General features: G+C 45.1%; 1 protein-coding gene across 1 annotated transcript in view; it reads right to left on the reverse strand.

The window, feature by feature from the left end:
* The window catches only part of si:dkey-178k16.1 (band 4.1-like protein 1), a 52,324-nt gene that overhangs the window by 2,064 nt on the left and 24,468 nt on the right, over positions 1 to 25,792 (reverse strand). The window contains exons 7-23 of the mRNA XM_063207816.1: positions 20,377 to 20,464; positions 19,692 to 19,844; positions 16,003 to 16,100; positions 13,856 to 14,031; positions 12,055 to 12,242; positions 9,686 to 9,724; positions 8,389 to 8,424; positions 7,741 to 7,893; positions 6,791 to 7,110; positions 5,986 to 6,460; positions 3,888 to 3,938; positions 2,998 to 3,351; positions 2,374 to 2,619; positions 1,635 to 1,694; positions 1,054 to 1,143; positions 574 to 654; positions 310 to 426 (exon numbers count right to left, since the gene is read on the reverse strand). Coding sequence (XP_063063886.1) covers positions 310 to 426; positions 574 to 654; positions 1,054 to 1,143; positions 1,635 to 1,694; positions 2,374 to 2,619; positions 2,998 to 3,351; positions 3,888 to 3,938; positions 5,986 to 6,460; positions 6,791 to 7,110; positions 7,741 to 7,893; positions 8,389 to 8,424; positions 9,686 to 9,724; positions 12,055 to 12,242; positions 13,856 to 14,031; positions 16,003 to 16,100; positions 19,692 to 19,844; positions 20,377 to 20,464 — 2,725 coding nt within the window. The remainder of the gene's footprint in view (positions 1 to 309; positions 427 to 573; positions 655 to 1,053; positions 1,144 to 1,634; positions 1,695 to 2,373; positions 2,620 to 2,997; positions 3,352 to 3,887; positions 3,939 to 5,985; positions 6,461 to 6,790; positions 7,111 to 7,740; positions 7,894 to 8,388; positions 8,425 to 9,685; positions 9,725 to 12,054; positions 12,243 to 13,855; positions 14,032 to 16,002; positions 16,101 to 19,691; positions 19,845 to 20,376; positions 20,465 to 25,792) is intronic.

The following is a 25,792-nucleotide window of genomic DNA, read 5'->3' on the forward strand; positions in this document are numbered from 1 at the left end:
ATATTTGGGCTAGCACCCTCAGAGATGAAATAATTAAGACTAGTGACGTCTGCTCTAAGAAGAAAATTTACGCTTTTCTCACTACATGACTACAACTAGACAAGACTAGACTAGAACCTTAAATGAAAGTGTCAAATTCATCTTTGATCTCTGAGTAAAATATTTCATGTTATGTCTGAGCTGTGCAATATGTTCTCATCAACATGCAGCGGTGCATTTGTAATAGTCAAGCTTTTTACAGGAGAAAAAAAACATCAAATGCCCACCAGGAATTAAAAGCAACATTTTGGATTGGCATGAGATGTTTACCTAACATTCCTGGTGTGGATCTTGAGTGGAAGATTCTGTTTCCCTGACAACCACAGCCTTGGTTACCAACATGTCAGGATGTTGCTGCTTCGCCTCCTTTATTGCGATCGCGAGCGCCTGCGAAGTGAAAAACAGCAAGTGTGGAAAAAGAACATGAGTCACTCACAGACGTGCCACTGACAGCTTTTGGATTTCAGATTTTCATAAGCTCTAATGGAATAATAAATATAGAAAAGCAATAAATAAGTATACACAAAAGCTCACCTGATCCTGGTCCACGTCATCATCTCCAGTGATAATGATCCTTTTCTCAATCCTCGTCTCCGAATAACCCCCTTTGACCGTCTGAAATGACAAACCATAGCATTGTTACACTGAAAAGCACACATACACTCCCATTACACTCCCAACACCTGAAATGACAAATCATAATTTACACACAAACCACAAAAACCTCAGTGTGAATTCACTCTCCTCCAACTAACAAAAACATTTCACACTCAAACCACACATAAACTTCCATTTGAATTCCCTCGTCTCTTCAACAGCGTCTGAATTGACAAACCAAAACATTTTACACTCAAACCACACATAAACATCATTTGAATTTACTCGTTCCCAACAATGTTCAATGGCAAATCAAGACATTTAACACTCAAAGCACATCCTCACCTTCGATCACCCTCACCCTCACCTTGAATTGCCTCTTCTAGAACAAAGGAGGTGTTGCTACATAGCCCTTACCTTAGTCACATGAGTGGTGGTTGCTGATGTCACGTTCTCTGTTACGATGAGTGGAGAGCCAGATCCCTCTCTGGCATATGGCACATTTATCTGTATCAAACCAATACCGGTATAAGCACTGGTAACACTTTTGAATAACTACCCAAGAAAGCTTTAAAAGCACTTAATTGACATTTAATAATAATTAACATTTAACAAAGCATTTACAAATGTTTGTAAATGAGAAAGAACCAAACTATGACTGCACAGTGGGGTGGGAATCAACTTATAAAACATAAACATTTAGCTGATAATTAGTTCATTATTTATAAAGTGTTTATAAAGCTGTTTATAGGTAGTTATTTTAAAGAGTTACCTAAGCACTTTACTAGCATTTCTTCATTTACGCACTTCACACTACAAGTTGACACATCACTCTTTCCCAAGTGAATGTGATTTTTTTTGTAACCTTAAACACTGTATTTAGATGTTTAAAGTTCTTTGCAAATATAAATGTATTTTGTTATAATGGCCATTGACCTGTCATGATAGCATCAACTATGTAAACAAGTCTGTGTAGAAATTATCAGCAAGCTACTCACAGGCGAGCCCCCCTCTGAAACTGTGTAGGATGCTTCTCTGATTGTGCTGCCTCTGTGATCCTGTGGGATAACAGGAGAAACATACGTTAACAGCCTAAAGTGCCATGACTAAAGAGGAACTGGAGCTGTGAGATTGATCCAGATTAGAGACGTGTGTTTGCTGTGAATGGGGGATTATCTAAATGGATGATGGGAGGATATGAGATAATGGGTTCAGACTTAATGGAAATCTGCTGGTGCTTCCAACCTGCTTTTGGATTTTAGCAGTATCCATATAGTACTGTATATAGGGTTTATAATGTGCTGTACTGGCGAAACATGTGGACTCATACTTGAGGGTATTATGAGGGTACTTTATAGTTACTTGAACTGCAATTGTGCAATAGACAAAAATGTTTAGATTTAGTACTAGAATACTGCTTGTAATAAAATACATAATTCTTTAGATGTTTGGTAGTGCACTGTAAATACATGTGAATGAATGTGGGCATTAACTGTAAAATAACTTCATGTTTCATTAGTCAACTTAGCAGTTAGCACAGCTGCATAGTATATTCACAGTGTAAATTCAGTATAAATTCTCCCAGCAGTTGTGTCTCCTCTGTTAGATACATTTTCAGTTGGGCTAAAAGGGTTCATAGTGCATTTGTGTACACAGTATATGCATTATAGCTACAAAAGACTAGTTAATAAAGCTGGAGTAAATGTTATCATCAGGCATTGTAAATATTATTCATACCTGGTCTGTGAACTCCATGATGGTTGTAGTGACCTCAGAGCCATTAGGCTGCGTCTCCACCTTTATATCGGTCCTCCGTGGGGCCGGGGTAGGGGCTACCACGTCACTGGCCTCTCTGCTCACAGGTCGTGGAGGAAGCTGGGTCTCCTCCATCGCCTCTCTCCTGGATGCAGGAATCGAGGCCACCTCACCAGCCCCCTTCTTAGCTCTCAGCGCAGTGCGTGGTGCCTTCTTGGGCACAAACGGCTTAAAGAGCCGGGTGGTAGCATAGGAGATAAAAAAGGAGTTAGTCAGTCACATTGTGCTGACATTTACATTTCTGAGAAAGCTGTGTGTGAGAGAGAGTACAAGAAAAAATAAATTGGAGAGACTTTAAAGAATTGATATGGAGACACAAATAAATGCTTGGGTTAATGCATAAATGAAAAATAACTGAATTAAAATGAGTTTTTAGAAATGTGGAATTGTAAAGAAAAATGTGGAAATAATAACAAAAATGGAATGGTTTGTCACATACTTGGTCGGACACATAGATTCACACAGTCATGCATCTGATCTGTCCAGATGTGGAGAGAGATGTGGTCCTGGCCGGTAGAGGAGGAGAGGAAGGAGATTGTTGTCTACCTCGGGGCGTCTGGGAGGAGGCTCTACAGCAGCGGCCGGTGGGAGAGGACATTGGTCGACGGGGAACACGATCTTCTCCGCTCCCATGATCCAGGCCGAGCTGGTGTCCGGGAAGTCGGTCATGAGCAGGTCCTTCTCCCCCAGCTCGCTCATGCCCCGGGAGAACTCCTCCATGCCCGACTGGAGGTCCATGAGGACGGTGAAGTCCACCTCGGCCTCCAGGCTGGACGTGGAGCTGACCGTGATGCTGGAGCACTTGCGCTCGATGCCCAGGTGGGTCTCCCTCGGGTAGAGCAGCTCGTGGTCGGGGTCGTCCTCCGACACGGAGCCCAGGCGCCTTTCCCAAGGCTCCCTCTGCAGAACATAGAAGTGAAGTGAGTGAAAAGTGAAAGCCCAACTCTAACTCCCATTGTCAATGTGACACAGCCCTCCACAGCACACAAGTTTTCACTGTACACTGCACACAACGAAATTGCATTTATGCCTCACACGCCCCCAATGGCGTCCGAAAGGGAGCAGTGGGATGAGACGGTACCATGCTCAGGGTACCTCAGTCATGGAGGAGGATGGGGGAGAGCACTGTTTAATTACTCCCCCTACAAACCTGGCGGGTCGGGTGTCGAACCAGCAACCTTTGGAATACAAGTCTGACGGCCTAACCGCTTAGCCATGACTGCCCTAAGAGAAACTACAACTATTAGATGGCTGAGTCATGAATCAACATGATGGTGATTCATGAGCAAGATTTCTTCGAAGAGTACAGTACTAGGTAAAAGGTCAAAAAATGTGATGATTCATTCATGAGGTTTTTCATGAGATATTTTTTAACAGTCACTCGAGTAAAAAAAATAAAGCAGAGAGATGGAAAATAACAGAAAATACAGCAATACCTGCGAGTCAGGAAAAGCCTCAGCGTGAATGGCAGGAGTGGCAACAGGCTCCTGCAGAAGAGTGAACAAAAGACAATGTAAATAAATAAAGACATAAAGCCAAACATTCTACAAGCAGTGGTGTAGTCTACGTAAAACGTAGGTATACGCAGTATACCCACATCAACATTTCAGGGATTTCAGTATACCCACCTAAAATTGATTGAGCCATTTTTTTAGAATAGCACAAATATATACAGTATAGCCACCTCAAAAAATGCTCAAATATACAGTATACCCACCACAAAAAAAGTACTTAGACTACACCACTGCCTACAAGCTAGCTGTGAGGGGTGCAAATTAGCTCGGCATCATCAATACACTACATCATGGAAAGTGCTTGGTATCATCAGAAAACCATTTGCAGACACTCCATCTTCAGCATCACATCACACAGTTGGCCCCCTTCGACTTGGACACGTGGTCCAACCAAAACGAGCTGGGGCAACAAATGGTATCATGGAGATGATATCTGAAAGATGGTTTCTCCAAACAGCCAAGTACAAGTTTCAGCGGTAACACTTTATTTTAGGGATACATCTATTAGCACTAGTACATACAATATGTCTGTATAAGTAACTTGTAAGGCATGTACAAAGCAAAATCAAACATTTGTTAGGCATGTATTCGCAAATGTCTTGTTCATGCAAAATAAGGGATTTATTACCAATTTAACCTTAGTAAGGACCTAGTAGGCCTTAGCGTTTGCTTAGAACATGCCTTACAAGTTACTTGTGCAGGCATTAACATTGTATGTATTAGTGCTTATAGATGTATCTAAAAAATAAAGTGTTACCGTTTCAGCTGATGCTCATTTGGAAAACAACATGTCACAGTCAGCTGTCCCTCTCTAGGTCCGCATTGGGATGTAGAGAGAGCACTTTTGCCCCCTCGTCTCATGGTTCACCAGGTATGAAGCAGCACACAAGGGGACTAGGCTGAAGGGGCCGAAACTGATTTCAGCTTATTAAGCAGTGTGTCTTTGTGGCATTGCCAACATTATTAGGTGAGCCCGTGTGGGAGGCCCTGGAGAAGTTCAAGGGCTGACATTTACTGGGCGTCTCTCCAGGAAGGTAAAACATTTCCTGCCCTTGAGAAACATGTGCTGAGTAACTTGGCGCCAGTTCCAAAATCTTTTTTTAGGATGTTCTTTTTTTTTTTTTTTTTGCCTGTCTGTAATAGACACGATGCGATGCGATGCCATGGCAACTGGGTTCACATCAAATTAACAACATCTGGATTTGATGTGTAGTAGACCATGAACACAGGAGCCAATTAATGCCTCAAACTAATGGTGTGATACTTCACTTCAGATATTCTCAGGTGAATAAGCATCTTTTAGGTTTTTTTTCATTCCCTTTTTGTCAAGGTTGCAGCAGCAGCAGCAGAATTTTTTGGAGGGGGCTGGGTTGCGCAAAAGCATTTAACTCCTTGCAAGATCATCAAATGTGTGCACCCCCCATGACACCCCCCCACTACTGCCTACTAGAGAGGGAGGGGAGATCGTAGATGTACTGTAGGCTATGTTGGGAGATCGGACATGGGAGAGAACTGTGAGTGCGAGCAAGAAAGTTAGAGGAGGGAGAGAGTACAGGTACAAGCCAGATGCTTAAGCAATGAGAATTATGCAAAAGAGGAAAAAAGTGGGGGATGCTACTGGCATCTATATATCAATGTGGCAAGCAGATGCTGAGCTGGGCAGGAAGAAGGGAGAGAAGGACCGGAGGCAAAGGCAAAGGCAAAGGCAGGGCAGGCCGGAGCAAGGCCTCGCCACCAATTGATCACTGTAACCAAACTAGTGCAGAGTAACGAGAGTCAAGCCTCATGTCCTTGGAGCCCTTGCAGGGGAGGGGTAAACAAACAAAAAAACCCTTTTTCTTTGTTTTTTGTTTTTTTAAATCCCCTGTTTAGTAGGTGAGTGAGGATGCTCTGTTGTTGTGTACTCTGGTGACAAATGCAAGTCGGGGGAGGAAGGGGCGGGGTATGGATATGCAGATTTCATGCGATGCTTTTTTTTAGTTCCTGTGACTGACTGAACAAGCGGATGCCAAGCAGTTACCACACGTGTCCTCTTGGTCTTTACCATACTGTAGTTCTTCTGCGGGAAACTGCTGTGCTCGTGGTGGCTCCTAAACATCTGTCTGTTGCGCATTGCAATGTCCGACTCTCGCGCTCTAGGGTTCAGAGGCGCTACTGGCGTCTGCTCAGCGGAAGCTGAGAACTTGGGACCATACAAGAGATTGAAAACCTGGACGGGATCTTCACAAAGAAACTTGTCGTCAACGTCAAAGTTCATGAAGAAGCTTCCTGGAACTTCTTGAACATCCTGGTGTGTGTGCTGTGAAAGGCCTCTGGTTGTTGCTGTGTAGTGGCCATTAGAAGTCGTTCCTTTATCTTTGAGAGGGGCGCTGGGTTCAAAGTACAGATGAGAGTTCAAATGCTCGGACGAGGAGCAGTCTGGCCGCACTTCCTGTGAGTGGAACACCTCATCCTTCGCCGCCACGGTCCGTGAGACCTCGGCGGCGGGTCCTGAACTGCATCCCGTTTCTGGTGGAGTTTGCTCTTGCGGATTTGGCTCCTTGTTGACTTTACACTTCTTTGATCTCGCCGGTTTCAAAGGGGCTCTCTTTGTTGATCCGGGCCGAGCCTCTGTGTTCTCACGTGGCTGCTCCTTTGATACGGGCGTCTGCTTCTTCTCCTCCTCCTCCTCCTGCTCTGCGCCTCCTTCTCCCCCTTCTCGCTGCCTCCTCTCGTTTCCGGCTGACGCCTGCCTTGAACCTCGAAATCCATTCCTCGAAGCCTGAGTATATCCGTTGACGTAAATACCACTCTCTATTGAAAAGTTCTGTGAAGAAGGCCCACACTCGTGTTGTTTAGCCCACGCAGTCGAACCAGAATGGTCAACGCTGTCCGCCGAGGATATCCCCGAGTCTGCCGCTGATGGGATTTTGACAGTTTCCCCTCTCATTGCTCTGCCAGCTACTACTTCAGCCTCGTCTCTCCTGTGAAGTGTTTTGGCTGTTAGCGATTCAGCCCTCAGTTTCCCCTCTCTATCCTCAGAGGAGCGGCCTCCTAATGAAGCTACATTGGCGGGCGTCTTGGTCATTTCCTCATTTAAAACGGCGGCCAGGTGGTCTCTCTGACAACCCTCTTCCTCCTGAATCAATACGGACTCCACTGAGGCCTATGTGTTGATATAAAGGTAAGAGTTTCAATGTCCTTAATCTCTATCATATGATCTCTAATGCCACTTTTCCACTGCCGTTTTTCTGATAGGCTTACAGCTCGAAAAAGCGTTACTCGGCCGCCACTTTTGCTCTACGTGTCGTGCCAATTTGAAAAGCAAAAAGTGTCGGCCGAGTTGTGCTTTGACGAGCTGTAGGCCTACCAGAAAAAACGGAAATGGAAAAGAGGCATAACATGCTCTAATGCTTTAATGATTTGTCTAATGCTTTGTGTTAGGTCAGTTTAAAAAAAAAAAAAACATAAATCATTATACAGGAAGAGAGGTGGGTTTGATATCTACTTCCAAAGCCAAGTGGAGCTGCTTGTAAAATTTGACCTTCACAAAGTCACCATTTAAAAAGATTGGCACAGACAGAAGCTATAAAATCTTATACTCTGACCTTCAGCCACATTACAAGATAGTATGGATCAAATACCGTAAGTGTGCTCTATAACTGCTTATCCCCGGCCTCGGGAATAGGATACTCTTCCAAGTAGTAACAGCAGCCATTCTTACAGTCATACTTGAAATACATCTCTACACCTCATGAAATGGCAGCTTGTAAAAAAAACGCAGAACACCGCTTACCGTTTTCTTCTCCGGGGTGCTGCCAGGCGAGGAGCTGGACAGCCGTTTCTCCCGGTGGACCAGCTTGCTGTTGGGCTCCCGGAGGGCCCTCTTCAGCTCGTTGATGCTGGCCTGGTGCTTCTGCAGCAGCTCTGCAGGCTTGTCCAGGAACTGCTGCAGGGGGTTGTGGGTAAAAAACAAGATAGCGGTGAATGTCACTGACAAAAAAAAAAACAACTACAAATCTGTGACAGGACACACCAATGACTGTGAATGTTTGAGACAATGGGAACTGTATTCACACATCTAGTCTACAGGATGAGGCTTTTTGCAGCTAGCTTGTCATAAGCTAAGTGGGAAAAGAATCCATGCGAAAGTATGTTTCTAGATAACATAAATACATACACACACACATATATATCTTGTTTAAGTGGCAGCATCCACTTAAACACTTAACTCAGTTCAAGAGTGGATCAATCACTAGCACTGTACAGTATGTGATGCATGCTCAGGCAAACAATGGTGACCACAACAAAAGGGATCAATATTCTGGAACTTTCCACTTCTTGTTGATACGGACACAAGCGCGCCATGTGTAGAATGCACGCACACATAATCAGACACAGAAGACTTCGGGTCAGAGAGACCTTGTGTGTTCACAACCAGTACCTCCTGCTTTGGGCGTGGGGTTATGTCCTGGTCCGACTGGGGTGGTGGTGGTGGGTGTGGTGGTGCAGTGAGTGAGACGCAGGCAGTTGCAGGGTGACAGATATGGGGCAGGGGGTGGAGGGGTGCAGGAGACAGGGCAAAGGTCAAAAGGGCAAAGTGAGGGAGGCAGAAGCAGAGAGGCAGAGCACTGAAGGTAAGAACAGACAGTAAAACAAGCAATGCAGCACATACGGTAGACAGACAGACAGACAGACAGACAGACAGACAGACAGACAGACAGACAGACAGACAGACAGACAGACAGACAGACAGACAGACAGACAGACAGACAGAGACTGGCAGAGAGACAGACAGACAGACGCACAGACAAAAAAAAAGCACTGGCTCCTGGATGAGATGTGCCCAGATCCAGGCCAAATTTGAACCAAAGCCATTCCACTATGGAAGGACAGACAGACAGACAGACGTACAATCACATACGGGGTGAGATAAGAGTCTCTTTCTCACCAACGCTCCAAGAAGACACATAATACATACATACTGTAGGCCAAAATCAGAGCCAGCAATGAGGCTAATCAACACGCAGATGCAATCATGAAAATGCAGAGTGGTGCAGTGGAGACAGCCCTCGACGACAGAGGTGCCCGAAAAGAACGATTCAGCCGCATCACAACAGCCACGCTGCGCACTCCCGAATCAGAAAAAAAACTATTCCCTGTCTTAATGTTTTTTCCCCACAACTGTGTTCTATTTCCGTGGCGGCAACTTTGATGTATTTCTCTCTCTACTCTCACAACCAACCCCACAGTACGACAAATAACTCAGCACTTCAAGCTGACTGGAAGGAGAGGAAATCGAAAGACTCTCCAAGACAATGAGAGAGATGTACAACAAAGGATCTCCGCAGCATGGGTCTTCAGCTTCAGTGCACACTTTCAACACTATGACTCAGTATTCAGAGACGTGATCAATGACAGCAGATAAAAGTCACAAAGATACGAGCGTTTCTTGCCTATAAATAATCTTTATGATCTATTTCATAGAATGCACTACGGCTACAGGATTAAAGGATAAGGCCGGTATTTGGCAATTGGGGCCTTGATGATTATGGTGTATCTTGATCAAGAAAAATTCGACGATAATTATATGGCCATTATTTCCTTGGTTTTAGACACCGCATCCAATAACTCCCACTCAGTAGGTAGTGACCATCTTATCATTGTGTATGTGAGCATGTTGGAGACAGACAAACAAACACTGACAGACGACCGGTCACAGTCACCAGAAGAAAATATACCTCTGCCTTAGCGTCTACTGGAGAGCCAGCATCTTCCGTCTGAGAGCCCAGAGGGTTAGGGTGGAGAAGGAGAGGATATAAGAGGTAAGATGGAGAGAGAGAGAGAGAGAGAGAGAGAGAGAGAGAGAGAGAGAGAGAGAGAGAGAGTTGCAATTAGAGGAGAAGGGAAAGATGGATTAGGTGTCAGCAGAAGGGGCCAGATTACACGTGAAATATTAGGAGTGAAGAGAGAGAGAGAGAGAGAGAGAGAGAGAGAGAGAGAGAGAGAGAGAGAGAGAGAGAGAGAGAGAGAGAGAGAGAGAGAGAGAGAGAGAGAGAGAGAGCGCATGTGAAAACGGATAAAAGGAGGAATAAAGAGATAAAAGAGTAAAGTGGGAGAGGAAAAGAGAGATGCAATTCAGAATGAGACATGAAATATTAGGAGTGATAAGAGAGCCGGAGTAAGAGAGGACGAGAGAGGAAAACGATAGAGTGGAAGCGGAGAGATGGACAAAAGGGAGAAGAATGAGAAAGTGCAGGGAAAAGAGGAGGGAGATTAAAAAAAGAGAAAAGAGAAGGAGAGTCAAATACAAGTTAGATTGAAGGAAGGGTGCTGAGTAGGAGAGAAGAGGAGAGGAGAGGAGAGCAGGGGAGAGGAGAGGAGAGGAGAGGAGAGGAGAGGAGAGGAGAGGAGAGCAGGGGAGGGGAGAGGAAAGGAGAGGAAAGGAGAGGAAAGGAGAGCAGGGGAGAGGAGAGGAGAGGAGAGGAGAGGAGAGCAGGGGAGGGGAGGGGAGAGAAGAGGAGGGGAGGGGAGAGAAGAGGAGAGAAGAGAAGAGGAGAGGAGAGAAGAGGAGAGCGGGGGAGAGGAGAGGAGAGGAGAGGAGAGGAGAGGAGAGGAGAGGAGAGCAGAGGAGAGGAGAGGAGAGGAGAGGAGAGGAGAGGAGAGGAGAGGACAGGAGTGGTTAGATGGAGAGGAGGGGAGAGGAGAGGAGAGCAGGGGAGGGGAGAGAAGAGGAGAGCAGGGGAGGGGAGAGAAGAGAGGAACAGGGGAGGGTGGCAGTAAAGGGAGGGCGGCAGTAAAGGGAGGGCGGCAGTGAAAGCAGATTAAGAAAGAGGAAGCTAGCGTCAGGAGCGGCTTTAGGAACTCTATTCCAGGAACTACAGGGGAGACAGCAGATTAGACAGATGGGCAAGAAGAAGAAGAGTGTGCCGAGGGAAGCACAATTAACAAGTCAGCTGCAAGCAAGAGCAGAACAGGGGAGAGCGACTGTAATACCAGGTGTTAGCTTAGCATGGCGTCAGGTGTGTGAGCATTAAGATGTTTTGCTTAACCCATTAAGTCACGCCGTTATACATTTGCTGTTATCAGAATGTGGCCTTATGTTATGTCATAGTATTGTAGTACTATGGTAGTTAACTTTTCATTGACTATTACGGCCAAAGTTCCTTGCTGTACCAAACGGTCTCTGTTGCAGCGTGCCACTGGAGGTACGGTGCGCATTAAGGGACTACAGAGGAGAAGGGAGAGGAGTGCTCTCTTTTTTGTTCTCAAGTCGAGATAACCTGACCGTGGCCAATTCATTACCTCAACATTTCATCTATCATCGTCCCCTGTGCAAGATACGCAACTGAGTTTATCTGGGTTGGGTGGACAGGCGAGAAAGCAAGGTGCTGAAACATGATAGTGATTTTCAACGTTCAACATTTTGATGCAAAGTGTCTTCAAATGCATTTCATTACACTCTACATTTACGTAGGTCCTACCAAGAAGTAATTTATGGACAGCATTTCATGTTATGCTAGAACTGGAAAATCCTATTACAAAAACAATAAAACTAAAGTAAAATGTAAATAAATCTGTAAGATGTCAGTGAGACATCTGTTTCACACCTGCTCGTTGGTGAAAATAATTAGTTTGGAGTTCACTGTTGCTGCTGTGGGGAAGCACTGAGCAAGGCACTGAGTCTCCAACATCAGAAATATGAAAGGAGAAAATAAATATTAACAGCGGGCGAAAATTCTGTGGTTGTTTTTACTCCCACCCTGAGGCATACTGCATATTTTAATAGTTTCATATTTTTTACTTGAGCTGCTGTTTGTAGCAGATCCCCTCTAAAGCGCAAGAGTGTGTCTAAATGTACACCCCCAGAATAGAGAGTGCGTCCAGAGCTGAAAACGAAGTCTTGTGGAAGAGGGAGACCGTAGGAGTTGAGCTGTCATATACGGGATTTAAGTCTTAGCATCAGCGTTTCCGGTTTTATCATCAAAGAGTGTGCTTACTAAAGAAGGTGACTATTGTGGCAACCAGGTGAAGGCTGAAGGTGATTAAATAACATCCCCGCTAAAAACAGGTTGACACCACCTCCCCCCCCCAAAAAGACGTAGTCTACCTTCATTTCCACTCCCTTGCCGCTGGGGGCGCTGTCTACAGACACTCGCTCCTGGTCCCGCTCCAGATCCAGCTCCTGGTCAGTGACGTCATCGTAGTCCTGGTCCAGGTCGTCCTGGGGCAGTACAGGGGTGCGAGCGCTGGAGCTGTGCTGGGACATGCGGTCCACACTCCCCCCCAGAGCCGCATCTGAGCAGGTAGTACAAGGACACAAGCACAGAAGAGTACAAGGATGTTATCTGTTACATGTAGGGCTGTAATGATATTGTATCGAACCGAGAAATTGTGATACGCTGTCACGATACTGTATGGTGGTGCAAGAAGTTCTGTTACCCTTCAGTTCAGAAAAGCAAAAGTCCAAATTAGTTGAAGTTTGAAAGATAAATTTAAAAAAAATTAATTGAATCTTAGGACAAAAATTGTGATGCAAACCGAATCGTGAGTTGCGTGTATCGTTACAGCCCTAGTTACATAGAAATACTATGAAAGTGTTAGTGAGCAGTGGAATAGAAACGAGGCTGGAGTAGCTAGATGTGGGTAAGCGCAACTCAACAATGTTTTCAAACATGTCCAGTTTGGAAACCAGGGGAAGACCAAGAATCGCACACCAAAGAGCAAGCATATGAGTGAGTGGCATGATCAACTCTAATCTTCACCAAAAAATTGCTTTGTTTTAAAAAATGTGCCGTTCACCACACCAACAACACAATGCACTGCCTGCAAGAGAGAGGGTAAAAGATGTACACCGTCGGTAGCCAGCTTACTTCAAAGGCAGTGAGTTACCAAAGGAGGAATACTTTTTTTAATTAGCCCTCTGGGAATAGGGGGAGTTTTTGAAGAGTCTATAAAAGGATGTGTGTTCTCCTGAGGTCGGCCTACTGTACTGTACTGTGGTGGAAGATTCTTAAAATCCACATTGTGCTTCATGTGATGGATCCCAATGTTCTTGGGCAGGTTCGACCTCCCCCAATTTATCTGCCACAGCTGCCAGATGATACAGTGTCTCAGTGGTGTAGTCTACTTTTTGTGGTGGGTATATTCTATATTTGAGCATGTTTTTGACGGGGGTATACTGTACTGTAGGCTATATATTTGTGCTATTCTAAATAATCAATCAGTCAATTTTAGGTGGGTATATTGAAATCCCTGAAATTTTCAGGTGGGTATACTGCGTATACCTGCTTTTTTACGTAGACTACACCACTGCAGTGTCTGCCTAATTGCAAAAGGTTTTTTATAACGTGCAAAAATTGTCACTGGCAAGAGTGTTCGGTTTCTTTATACTTTGAGCAAGAAAGCATTCTGCCACCTGTACCTTGTTCCCTTGTGTGCGTTGGTTTACTACTACCTCAATTTAGGAGAAATCCGGTGTAAACAGGCTGTATCCAGCTGTGAGGCAGGCTGTAAGAATGACATAGAGAACTTTGTAAGCTACCAAAATTCTCTATGCCTCTTTTTAAATGTCAACAACTCCGCGACTCTACAGAATGAAGTTTTGGGCAACTTTGAGCGTCGTAAATGGGTGGAAAATCGAGATTTATTGCGATGGATAATTCGGTGCCGACCCATCACAGCAGAAGCCAAATTTCAACTAGTTCTTGGAATTCTGATTAGCCCTTCGAATTCTGAGTGCAGGGCACAAATGGAGTTAAGGTATGTGGCCAGAGTTTTTCTTCAGCGTCATGTTTTAACACTATTTAAGCCATTTTACACCAGATTTCTCCTTTAAGTTTGATTACAACTTTGCTACTTTGGTCAGTGTTTGTATAGGTTACATCCACGAGCAAGAAGTCCAAGCGTACCTCCATCCAAGCTGCGGGAGAGCAGGTATCTCCTGCTAATGGACCTCTCGAACTGGGGCGCCGGCCGGTCGATCAGCGCACTGGCCTGCCGCGTTTGGGCCTGAGTGCGCCCACTGTACCGGAACTTGGAGCCAATTACCAGGAAGCCTTTTGGAGGAGGCTCAGGAGACACCAACCTAGAATCCGTAATACAACAAAAAATAAATATACATCTGAACCATTACAACTCCCTTACAATTTTATATATTCTAAACCTTACCACTCCCTTGTAACGTTGCATTCCCTACAACTCTACGTATATTCAATTCAGTGCAAAAAACTGTGTAGGATGTCCATCAATGCTGGGGATTTTGGTTAGTATGCATGAAATATTTAGTATTAATAAGGTTATGCAACTGCATTTCACGCTGAAACTGCCAATCATTCAACTAGCAGCTAAAGAGACTGGAAGAAAAACACAATACTAAATTATATAATATCACATATCATGTTACATAATAGAACATTATAACAAGTCCAAGGAACCACCGAAACGCAAGTCAAACCGATGTCACTATGCGGCACTACCCAGGGTTATGTCTGTTATACTGTCCACTAATATATATTTTTTAACAAACTACCGGGAGTTTATTTGTCTAACATTTCCATGGTGCAAGAGAAAACATGCCAGAGGATGACACATCACAATCCATCAGTGCAGTGAAGTGCTGCTTTTTGATTGTCACACATGGGCATATGCCGTAAGCAGACCATTCTCACCAGCGCTTCAGCCTGGGGTGTTTTGAGTGCAGCCCGGCTTGCTGGAGTAACTGTACATTTGTTAGGCCTATTCGTTTCATACCCCTTTCAAATACATGTCTAACAGGGGGATTTCTCTACGTTTGCTATTCCCTATGGTCTATATACTCTGATCATCAGGTACAACACCAAAAAATCCTCAAATCATCTTGGAATTTACTAGCCTAGAAATCAAGACGCCCCTAGTGGCCGCAAATTAAATTTGTACAGCATTTAGCTGTAGGGGTTTGGCTCGCCAGGCTAGGGATTTACAGGTTTTGCAGGTAAAGCCCGGAGGCTAAAAGCACATACAGTGCTGTACACATGCAGTGTAGCTTGTAGATTGGAAAGTGTGGTAACACTTTATTTTAGGGATACATCTATTAGCACTAATACATACAATGTTAATGCCTGCATAAGTAACTTGTAAGGCATGTACTAAGGAAACCAGCCTGATCTCCAAAAATTCCGTGCTCCTGGACATGGATGTTAACAGTTAAGGACACGAAATCTGTGTCCAGGAGCACGGATTTTGCCAAAATTCTGTGCTCCTGGACACGGAATTGTTTTCCGTGCTCCTGGACACAGAATTATTTTCCGTGATGGGCACATGGAAGTGCTTTCTATAGGCTATCACCACAGCACTGTGTAACTCTATCATTAGAAAATGCATGCCAAATGCTAATCCTAAACAAAATAATGCTATAGCAATTCAAGTTGTGCCCTGACCAAAAGATTCCCTAAACTTAACCTCTCATTAAAGACATATTTTTGAGAAATACCTTTTCCAGTTGGTTGCTAGGCTATCAAATTCATATAATGAATGAAAGAAAACTAGCTGTGCCCAGACCAAAACAATCCCTAACCCTAACCTGTCAGTAGGAAATGTTTTTTTTTGAGAAAAAATATTTGAAATTAGGAAAATCCTGAGAAAACACAAGACTGTGGAAACATAGAGCTGTGGGAGTAGCCTATAGAGAGAGCACTTCTCTGTGTCTATCACGGAAAACAATTCCGTGTCCAGGAGCACGGAAAACAATTCCGTGTCCATGAGCACGGAATTTTGGCAAAATCCGTGCTCCTGGACACGGATTTTGTGCCCTTAACATCCGTGTCTAGGAGCACGGAATTTTTGGAGATCATGTTGAAGGAAACGCTAAGGCCTACTAGATCCTTACTAAGGTTAAATTGGTAATAAATCCCTTATTGTGCATGAACAAGACATTTGCGAATACATGCTTGTTTGATTTTGCTTTGTACATGCCTTACAAGTTACTTATACAGGCACATTGTATGTATTACCGCTAATAGATGTATCCCTAAAATAAAGTGTTACCGAAAGTGTTAGTGAGTGACCGCCCGTTCCCTACCTGAAGAAGGTGTGATGCTCAATGCAGACCTTCCACAAGCGTTTGGAAGCTCGGTGGTTAGGCAGCTTGAAGCCAATGGTGCTCTCAAACTGCTCGTACTGGTGGTGAAAGGGGATGCAGAGAGTGTGGCAGTGGTTTGGAGAGGGGTGGGTGGTGGGTGGGGGTGATGAGTGGTGAGGGACAGGGTGCACAATGTTAAGTGTCAACGTGGTGTCAGTGAGACAACAGTGGCAACCAAACGAACGAACTCTCTCTCTCTCTCTCTCTTTCTCTCTCTCTCTCACTTACACACACACATACACACACACTTACACAAACACATACGCACACACAAACACACAAACACACCCCCACACACACACATACTTACACATACACACACACAAACAAACACTCACACACATACAGCACCAATGCAGACACACACACACACACACACACACACACACACACACACACACACACACACACACACACACACACACACACACACACACACACACACACACACACACACACACACACACACACAGACAGTGCACAAACACCGAAAAACCCCAAAGTAGGCCAGATAGTGTGTTCAGCGCTTGCTCGTTTAATGAACCTGCTTGCCGTGATGACAGAGGGATAGTTTTGCGAGGACTACAGATGCTCATTACCAAGGTTTGCTAAGGACATTATCACCATTATAGCATCCAGCCATCTCATCAGCATACATTTAAGCAGCCAGGGATTCTCAAGGAGACTGCAGAGGAATCGCTTCCCTCCCTGTGCACAGAGCGTGCAGCCGCGCAGCGCCACCGATGATGGCAGTTAAAGGCCCCACTTGTGCTCCACATTAAAAAGATGATATGGATACAATCAGGGTCTTACCCTGCTGTCGCCTGCATTCAATTATTTTGTTTGTATTCATGCGTATGCCGCTGAAGAGCTCCCAATTATCGCAGTGCTGCTGGACAATCCCACAGTGGTGCTGTGTGTGGGGGTAAATCTAGGGGGCAGTGTTGAGTCACCGGCAATTATACTGTGTGAGAAGCAGGGGCGGCCCAACAGGAGGGGCGAGCAGGGCATTTGCCCCTGGGCCCAGGGCCCTTAATTATTTGTGCAGGGGCCCTATTATGACCTTGGCTGGCCGTATGGGGGGGCCTGTCAGTGTTTTGTCCTGGGGCCCTGTGTGTAATTGTTCCGCCACTGTTGAGTAGTGACACTTTTTTCCGTACATGATGAAGGCACCATACTGTAAGTGATGCTTTGCTCACTTGCACAAACCAAATGAGTCATCATTGCGGACGGGCAGCAGAACACCCCCCACATACCCCTACACCTTTCATTAAGTGCTACGTACTGCATGTGGCTCTTGCTGGCAGCTGTGTGCCAGCCCACCATGCAGACACAGCACAGTAAATGCTCCCCGCTCATTCCCTTAGAAAATGGCTTCCCAACTCCTTCTGCCTTCAGCAAGGGCGCCACAGCAGCTCCCACACGGCAGCAGCTCACGGCACGCACTGACGGCTGAAGAGAAAACGGCAGTAATTGTTTGTGAAAATAGCTAATTAGTTCCGGGAGCGCAACTTTTTCAATTAATCTCGGCGTCTTTTAGATGACCTGACATGTGTGTGAGGGCTGTACAAATAACACCCAGCAGCAGGCAGGGAGGCACAACACAAAGTAGTCATCAGCAAAATGGCTGCCATTTTTGGAACATCATTACCAGCACTACAATAGTGTGATATATGGAACAACAACAACAACGACAACAAATAAACAAAAGAGAAGAGGAAAATTTTTACATTACCATGCACATCCCATAATACGCTGTGTCTTGCGATTGTTTTTGATACAAATGACTCGAAATGTACAAGCTAAAATTCATTTGCGAGGCACTGGTACACATTCTGGCACCAAGGGGTTCTTGAGCATGCACTGGAGTCATGCAATTGTTTTCTGTCTGTGTGTATGTATGCGCCTCATGCAGCTGGGGTGGAAAAAGCTCTGGCTTCAGAACGCGAAAGCTCTGCCATGAATTTGTCAAATCTAATGAATAGTCTCTGGGCTAAAGAGGGCTACACAGACAGCCCACATGATTAGACTTCATGGGTATTTTCTGGTAGCCCCGCTCCAACGAGGAATTGAACCGAGTCCCAGTGTGGACGACAGAGCAAGTTTAACCCTGTCATAGAGGGGTCGACATGAACTTGTGGACCTCTCCTAACCCATAAATGAACTATAATTAAACCAATTATTATTATAAGTGCATTAAGTAAGGGTTAACGTTCGGCGAGAAGGTCGCTACCGTGGAATAGCAGCACGACAGAGAGAATCTTTAGACCCCGACGCGGAGCGGAAGTGCTGCTATTCCACAAAGCGACCGACTCGCCGAAAGTTAACCCGCTTATTATATGGATATACTTAAACGATTCACACATGGCGGGGACATTTCTTTAGGCCTATTTAATGTGAAGTCTATTATAGTTTTTAATGTCAAAAGATTGTTGCTGCGCAAAACAAAACAGTGCTGTTGTGGAACACCGCTAACAGCTAGGTAGCCAGGACAACAGGTGTTGTCTATCACAGCAGCTGATTAGAGTCTTGTTGAAAAGTCGCTTTAGCAGTGAAAAGTCTTGTTGCCATTGACAGCGGTCTGTTATAGACCAACCCGTCCGTTATCGAAAAATAACAGACGTGCGAACGTTGGGGAGCCCCGTTGAAATGAATGGAGCATTCGACCGATGACGTCACAACCATATAATAAGTAAGGGTTAACGTTCGGCGAGAAGGTCGCTACCGTGGAATAGCAGCACGACAGAGAGAATCTTTAGACCCTGACACGGAGCAGAGGGGTCTTGTTCTCTCTGAAGTGCTGCTATTCCACAAAGCGACCGACTCGCCGAAAGTTAACCCGCTTATTATATGGATATACTTAAACGATTCACACATGGCGGGGACATTTCTTTAGGCCTATTTAATGTTAAGTCTATTATAGTTTTTAATGTCAAAAGATTGTTGCTGCGCAAAACAAAACAGTGCCGTTGTGGAACACCGCTGGGCAACAGCTAGGTAGCCAGGACAACAGGTGTTGTCTATCACAGCAGCTGATTAGAGTCTAGTTGAAAAGTCGCTTTAGCAGTGAAACGTCTTGTTGCCATTGACAGCGGTCTGTTATAGACCAACCCGTCCGTTATCGAAAAATAACAGACGTGCGAACGTTGGGGAGCCCCGTTGAAATGAATGGAGCATTCGACCGATGACGTCACACCATATAATAATAGTGTATAACTCTTCTTTCAAGCAAATTGGACACGTTATAAATCACTCATTTGATAAATCATCAATGCAAAAAAATTAGAACAAATACATAGGGAGATAATTACTTTACTTTTAACGTTCTGAAGCGCGTGTTTTTTCACATCAGCTGAATGACAACATAATGGCTAGTACCTTTCTTCATGTTAGATGCAATTTAAACGTTATCTCTCTCTCCAACTGTTAGTGAGTATATACAATAATACCGGTACTGACCTCTTCTCCTCAACCGACACGAACTGGCACGCATTGACATTACTTTTCCTCTATGCTTTAAAACTTGAATCAAATCCCACAACAATGGCATTAGGAAATAGCATGCAACATTTTTGGTAAATAATGTAAGAATGGCTGAAAGTTTGGTGAAAGACCTTGCTTTTCTCTACCTCTCCAGGCCGTATCTTGATGTAGAAGTTGCTGCGCTTGTAGGAGATTTTGAGGATTTTGGGCCAAGCGAACCGATTTATCCGCAGTCGGTCGCGGTATATTAGGAGGCCACTGGCTGAAACACCCAACATAATCTCAATGCCTTCAGAGTCCTGAAAACACACACACACACACACACACACACACACGCACACACACACACACACACACACACACACGCACGCACGCACACACACACACACACAGCTGAAGGTAATATCATTACAAATAAGAGTTGTCCATGTGCATGTGACATGATTATATGTACATTTTCAACACACCATTGTGAAGACAGACTAATAGCAGTGATTTATATTTTCAGAGCTAGTCAAACTAATTAAAATAAAAGATAAGGGGGGATGGGGGTTTACGCTATGGCGCAGCGCGCTAAGCCCCCCACATTTGGGCATGCATGCCCTGCCCCATCTCTCTCTCCCAGTCCTGTCTACTCTTAAACCGTCCTGTAATAATAAAGGCCAAAAAGCCATCCAAAAATACTTTAAAAACATACAAAATTTAAATAATAAATAAATAAAGTGGGGTTATGACGTGTATTGTATGTCCAACAGTGACAGTTTGTGGGTGGAATGCTTTTTCATTCTCCCTCTGGTGTAGTGTGACAACCTTGTCTGCTCTCCACTCTACCTTGGCATCGTGCAGGTCGACGCCGTACATCGACAGCTTCTTGGCATTCTCCAGGAAGTTGATCTCCGCTTCTGCTGGAGTCATCCCCCTGTCAGGCAAACACAGGGACAACAAGTCAAGGACCACAGAGGGGGCACGTCACACTGACTGTACTGGATCATTTGGATCAATGTGGGCATGACACTTGGACTGAGTGGGCGGATGTATGGGCGGTGTGTCTGTGTTTGACTGTGCATGTCTGCAAGAGGTGTTTGTGTTGCTGAACGTAGGAGGGCAGACCACCTAGACTACGTAGAGCACCTTAATTAACCCAGTGTGAATTATGTAACAATGTTTTTATTTTTTTTGTAGAGAAAGTGTTGTGATACTGATGAAGTATGTTTGCCATGTATAATATTGCATATACAAGTACTGTATACTGTATAGTCGTATCTTTGCTACCACATATTGAGACCTGTTTTCTTCTGTTGTTTTCTTGTGCTGTTATATTACAATGACTAATGTATGACTCATGGATCATTACACATATGTGGGTCAGTGTGAAAGATCTGGGGTGACCCCCCCACCCTGAACAGCATGCTACCTCCAAGGTGCTGCCGTACAGACTTCAGGAGTGGCCCCGATGTGACAAAGCGCTAAGGCGAGGAAGTCAAACTCCGGCCCGGAGGCCAAATCTTATTTTATTCGGCCTGCAAGATCATTAGAAATGTGCATTAGAGTTGGCCCACATATTGCATTAATGTGTAGCGTAACAAGACTTGAACATGATAAATTGTGTCACAGGATGAGTGATGAGTGGCTCCAGCTAACACTCCTATGCAACACAATGTGTGCATGCACACTTGGACTACCGAATATGAAATGAAATTTAACTATGAGTATTACGTGCATGCACTCACAATTTTAGTCCAGCTTATAAAAAAAATATTTATTTCGGTCCTCGAATTCATTCCAGATTTTGATTGTGACCCTCAGTCAATTTGAGTTAGGCATCATTTTGCCCACAATAGCTTTGCGAGTACACAGTAACGCCTTTGTGTTTGCCCATGCCAGGCCTGGGGCATCTATTATTTAGCCCGTTTGCCAGTATGCCATGCCTGCCATGGCACCCTCCAAAAGGGGCTGACAGATGGCTACTGACTGGCCAGGACCCTATTGTACTGTAGCTCCCAGCGCAGCACAGAAGAGATTGGACCACAAAAACACCCCAGCATGGACAGCACAGGGTGATGATAATATTAGAGGCTGAGTGAGTGGGAAGGGATACCGACTTGAGGATAGAGGAAGACCTGGGTAGAATATCCCTAGCTTCCCATCAAGGGCAATGGCAATACCACGAATGCCAGACGGTGTATGCAGGGTGTCAATGGGTGTACAACAGTCATGGGTGAAGTGTGTGTCTGCAGCCCATTTATGTCCATTCAATTCACTACTCTCTCTACTACTACTCTCTACAATTCATGTCCATTTTCAGCATATCATGACATCTCCATCCTTATGTCTAAAGGAAGCAAAGGACAGCACTCTTCAGATTTTTCCGTGTTTATTCGCCCCCGGACATTCCAGACAGAGCCCCTCTACAGCGTTTAACGGCGATTTCCATCCTTATGTCCACCAACAGAATGTAAGGTATGAGCACCGTGTTGTTGACACCCTGCTGCTGATCGCTTGGATGTGAGTAAAAAAAGAGACCATTGTCGGGAGGAATCCATTGCAGATGAATAGGCTCTAGTGGAGCATTGTCCTGATGGTATGCCCCAGCAGCTCAAACGAAGGCACACACTGAGGCTATTTCAAGAAACTGGTTAACTGAAAAGCCTGGCTAAATTAACCGACAGAAAGTGTCAAGCCTGTTCATAAATATTCTACAGACATTTTGTGATGAAAATGATGTGTACAGGTTGTTCCGTTTAAGACACGGCATTATAAATGACCTGTTACCAGAATGGCAATGACCAAGTCGCAATGTATTACTAAAGACCCCTTGCACTGTCATAGTAGTGTAGTAGTATAGTAGTTAACTTTCACTGTCTATTCTATTACAGCGTGCCACAGGAGGTACGGCGTGCATTAAAGGTGGGGTTGTAGGTTAACCATCTTAAGAAAATGTAGGCCTACTATTATGACATCACGTTGGAGGTTCCGCAGGCTCATAGGGGTCTATGTAGAGCCTTAGAATCCTGGGGGATTTCCCCCAACGTAATGTCATACCTGCAACCCCACCTTTAAGGGGCTACTACCTGATTTACCATTACCGTCAGGTTACTGAACCTGGTTTGCAACAGGGCTTTATCAATACAGAAAAGCAAACAATGATTTTTATAGATGAGATAGATGATTTTGATTAGGCCTCAGACCCAGAAAGGTTGGGGACCTCAACGCATGGCACCTGTATCAGGTACGGTCAGTGACGGATTAAGACGGCCTGGGGCCCCTAGGCTGCATGTTGCTGTGGGCCCCCCTGGAAGTCAATTTTTGCGACAAATTTACATAGACAGTGTCATAATTATGAATTAGGAATTAAGTAATACTTGTCTACCAGCTGCACCCAATACAACACTTGAATTTTTCAATATTATATCCTGTCACAATTCTACTACTTTTCACTTTTGGCCATTCAGGGGCCTCTTGCCAGGTGGGGGCTCCTAGGCTGCAGCCATATCTAGCCTGTGCATTAATCCGGCCCTGGGTACGGTATCTGTATGTTTTATAGACTGATTCAGAGGTGGTAATGGGGATTCCTACACCAGAATCGATGGTCTGGGTTCAAGCCCAGATCCAGATTCTTACTCTACCACTATACCCCATCCCTTCCCTGTCAAATTAAGGCTGACAAAGGCGGGGAAAAAAACCCTGCACAAGTACCCGTCAAATATTTGTACACTCCTTTGTACACATTGTACACTCATTTGTACACAAATATGGAGTTAGTCAGTTATGTATGAGTTAGTCAGCTGAAATGTGTGAAGGTGTTTCACAGCATGATGCATTACACTACATCACACTGCATTCAGCAGCTGCTGACTACTACACAACCCGACCACCACCATACCCGCCTCAACACACACACACACGCACGCACACACACACACACACACGCACGCACGCACGCACACACACACACACACACACACACCCCGACACACGAGCACACACGCGCGCACACACACACACACACACACACACACACACACACACACACACACACACACACACACACACACACACACACACACACACACACACACACACACACACACACACAAACGCACTCACACACACACACACACACACACACCAGAGCATGGTAACCCGACCGAAGCCCGACGGGCCTGGTCGGAACCCGATGGGCCGGGCCTGGCTCGGACAAAAAAAATAGAATATCTGTCGGACTCAGGTCGGACTCGGGCTCGAAGCAAACATAGCCCTACATTGTGAAAATTATAAACAACCAGAGGAAACGTTTCAGTTCATGCAAACGGCAGTTTTGTGATTAAAAAATAAATAATTGAATATGCATAAATGAAAATGTTGGTAGGCTACTCGTGCGAGTGATTATTATTGGCTGTATGCGCGCGCCAGTTACCAGTGGCGACATGGACGCTCACTCCCAGTCAGCCGAGTAGGGATGCCTAGTCAACTTGTTTTCTTAATAAGCGCCAAATCAACAGTTGTCAGCGGACGCGTGGTCTTTTGTTGTAGGCCTAGTGTAGCCTAGGCCATGTTTTAGCACGCCGAGGCTGTCTTGAATGTTGAACATAAAATGACGAAGTTTGTCACTGCATTGTTCGCCAAGGATAACATTTCCAGCATGTGCTAGCAAGGAGCATAATATGGATAACTAAGAAGATGCACAAGCTACGTGGAGTAAGGTAGGAGAGGTTTCCTGTTACTACTTTGTCCGCTGTGACATATCATGTCCTTCACGTAGGTTCTTCTTAATTGTTGTCACTTTTACTGTACAGTTGTAACTATGCGCGTGCAACCTTTCCTGATTTTATATTGACCGCATGGACATCAGGGGAAATGACATTCTCTTGGGGGCCGAACAGGTTCTTCTGGGTTAAATTATAGCCCATCCCTCTTAACAACAAGGAGCAGCAGCTTCACCGGGCTCGCGGGGATTTATTTGCATTAACAGTAACGTAACAAATGCTTCGATAGCGTGCTGACTGCATCCAAAACGTATTCCCTAGTTTTCGCCTTTCTTATCCTCTCACGCCCCTCCCATGCATTTGGTCACCGCACCCAACATCTCTGGTTAGTCTAACCGAAGGAAACATAAGGTGCGCTGTCACATGTGTGTGTGTGTGTGTGTGTGTGTGTGTGTGTGTGTGTGTGTGTGTGTGTGTGTTTATACTTACTATGCGTGCGTAACTAAATTAGGCTACTGCAAATTGCCTCATCCTAACGTCTTTGCCTATCTTGGCTATTTATCACGTGCTATTTTGAGTATGGAGGAGCCCACATAGAAAATCTTGCTTGCGCACAGGTTATGTTGTTATTACAGTGGTCTCGGGCTTCGGACGGGTTCGGACACAAACATTTTAAATAGTCTCGGGCTCGGGTCGGGGTCGATCACTTTTCTGTCGGCTGAGGGCCGGGCTCGGACAGAAAAATACGGCCCGAGCCACACTCTAAATCACACACACACACACACACACACACACACATACACACATAAACACAAACACACGCACACAACCACACGCACACAAACACACTCTCGCACACTTGCACACACACACACACACACACAAGCACACACACACACGAGCACACGCGCACACACACACACGCACACACCACAGTGCCATAAAGGATCTAAGGCAAACTCAGCATGCTTTCAAAGTAGTAGTGCTGACTGCACTCTTGCACTAGCCGCGTGGTTTTTGTACACAGCTCACACCCCTCACTCTGTCTGGATGTATTACATTCTCTTGTCTAAGCAGCAGGGTAGGGATTCTGTTGTGTCCTGGAAGCAGACAGCATGTGGCCCGGCCGTCTTCAAGGCAAAAAAAAAAAACACAGCGGTGGTTTCTCTAATTTCCTCCACACTCACACTGCGATACTCACCGAAAGGTGGTACAGAGGCATGTTTTAGTTGCCATCCTATGTACTCCACCCAAAGATATGGGCTCCGAAGAATGTCTGGCGAAACCCTCCTAGCTCAGTTCGCTCACTATTTAGCCAATCAGCAAAGAGTTGAGACTGGTGACGCAGAATTCACCCGCGAAGTCCGTTACTGATTGGTTAAGGTAACACTATTCACACGTTTGTTTTGCTATTTGTATGCTTCTGCGACACTACATCGTAACAATCATGCTAATAAAACACAATATGGGGTTTAATTTGAATTCGGAACTCCAATGAATGAGTAAGATCAGGCCATCTTCGCACCCTCCGCGGAGATGGA

This window comes from Engraulis encrasicolus, chromosome 10 (genome assembly GCF_034702125.1).
Source record: "Engraulis encrasicolus isolate BLACKSEA-1 chromosome 10, IST_EnEncr_1.0, whole genome shotgun sequence".
Taxonomy (NCBI): Eukaryota; Metazoa; Chordata; class Actinopteri; order Clupeiformes; family Engraulidae; genus Engraulis; species Engraulis encrasicolus.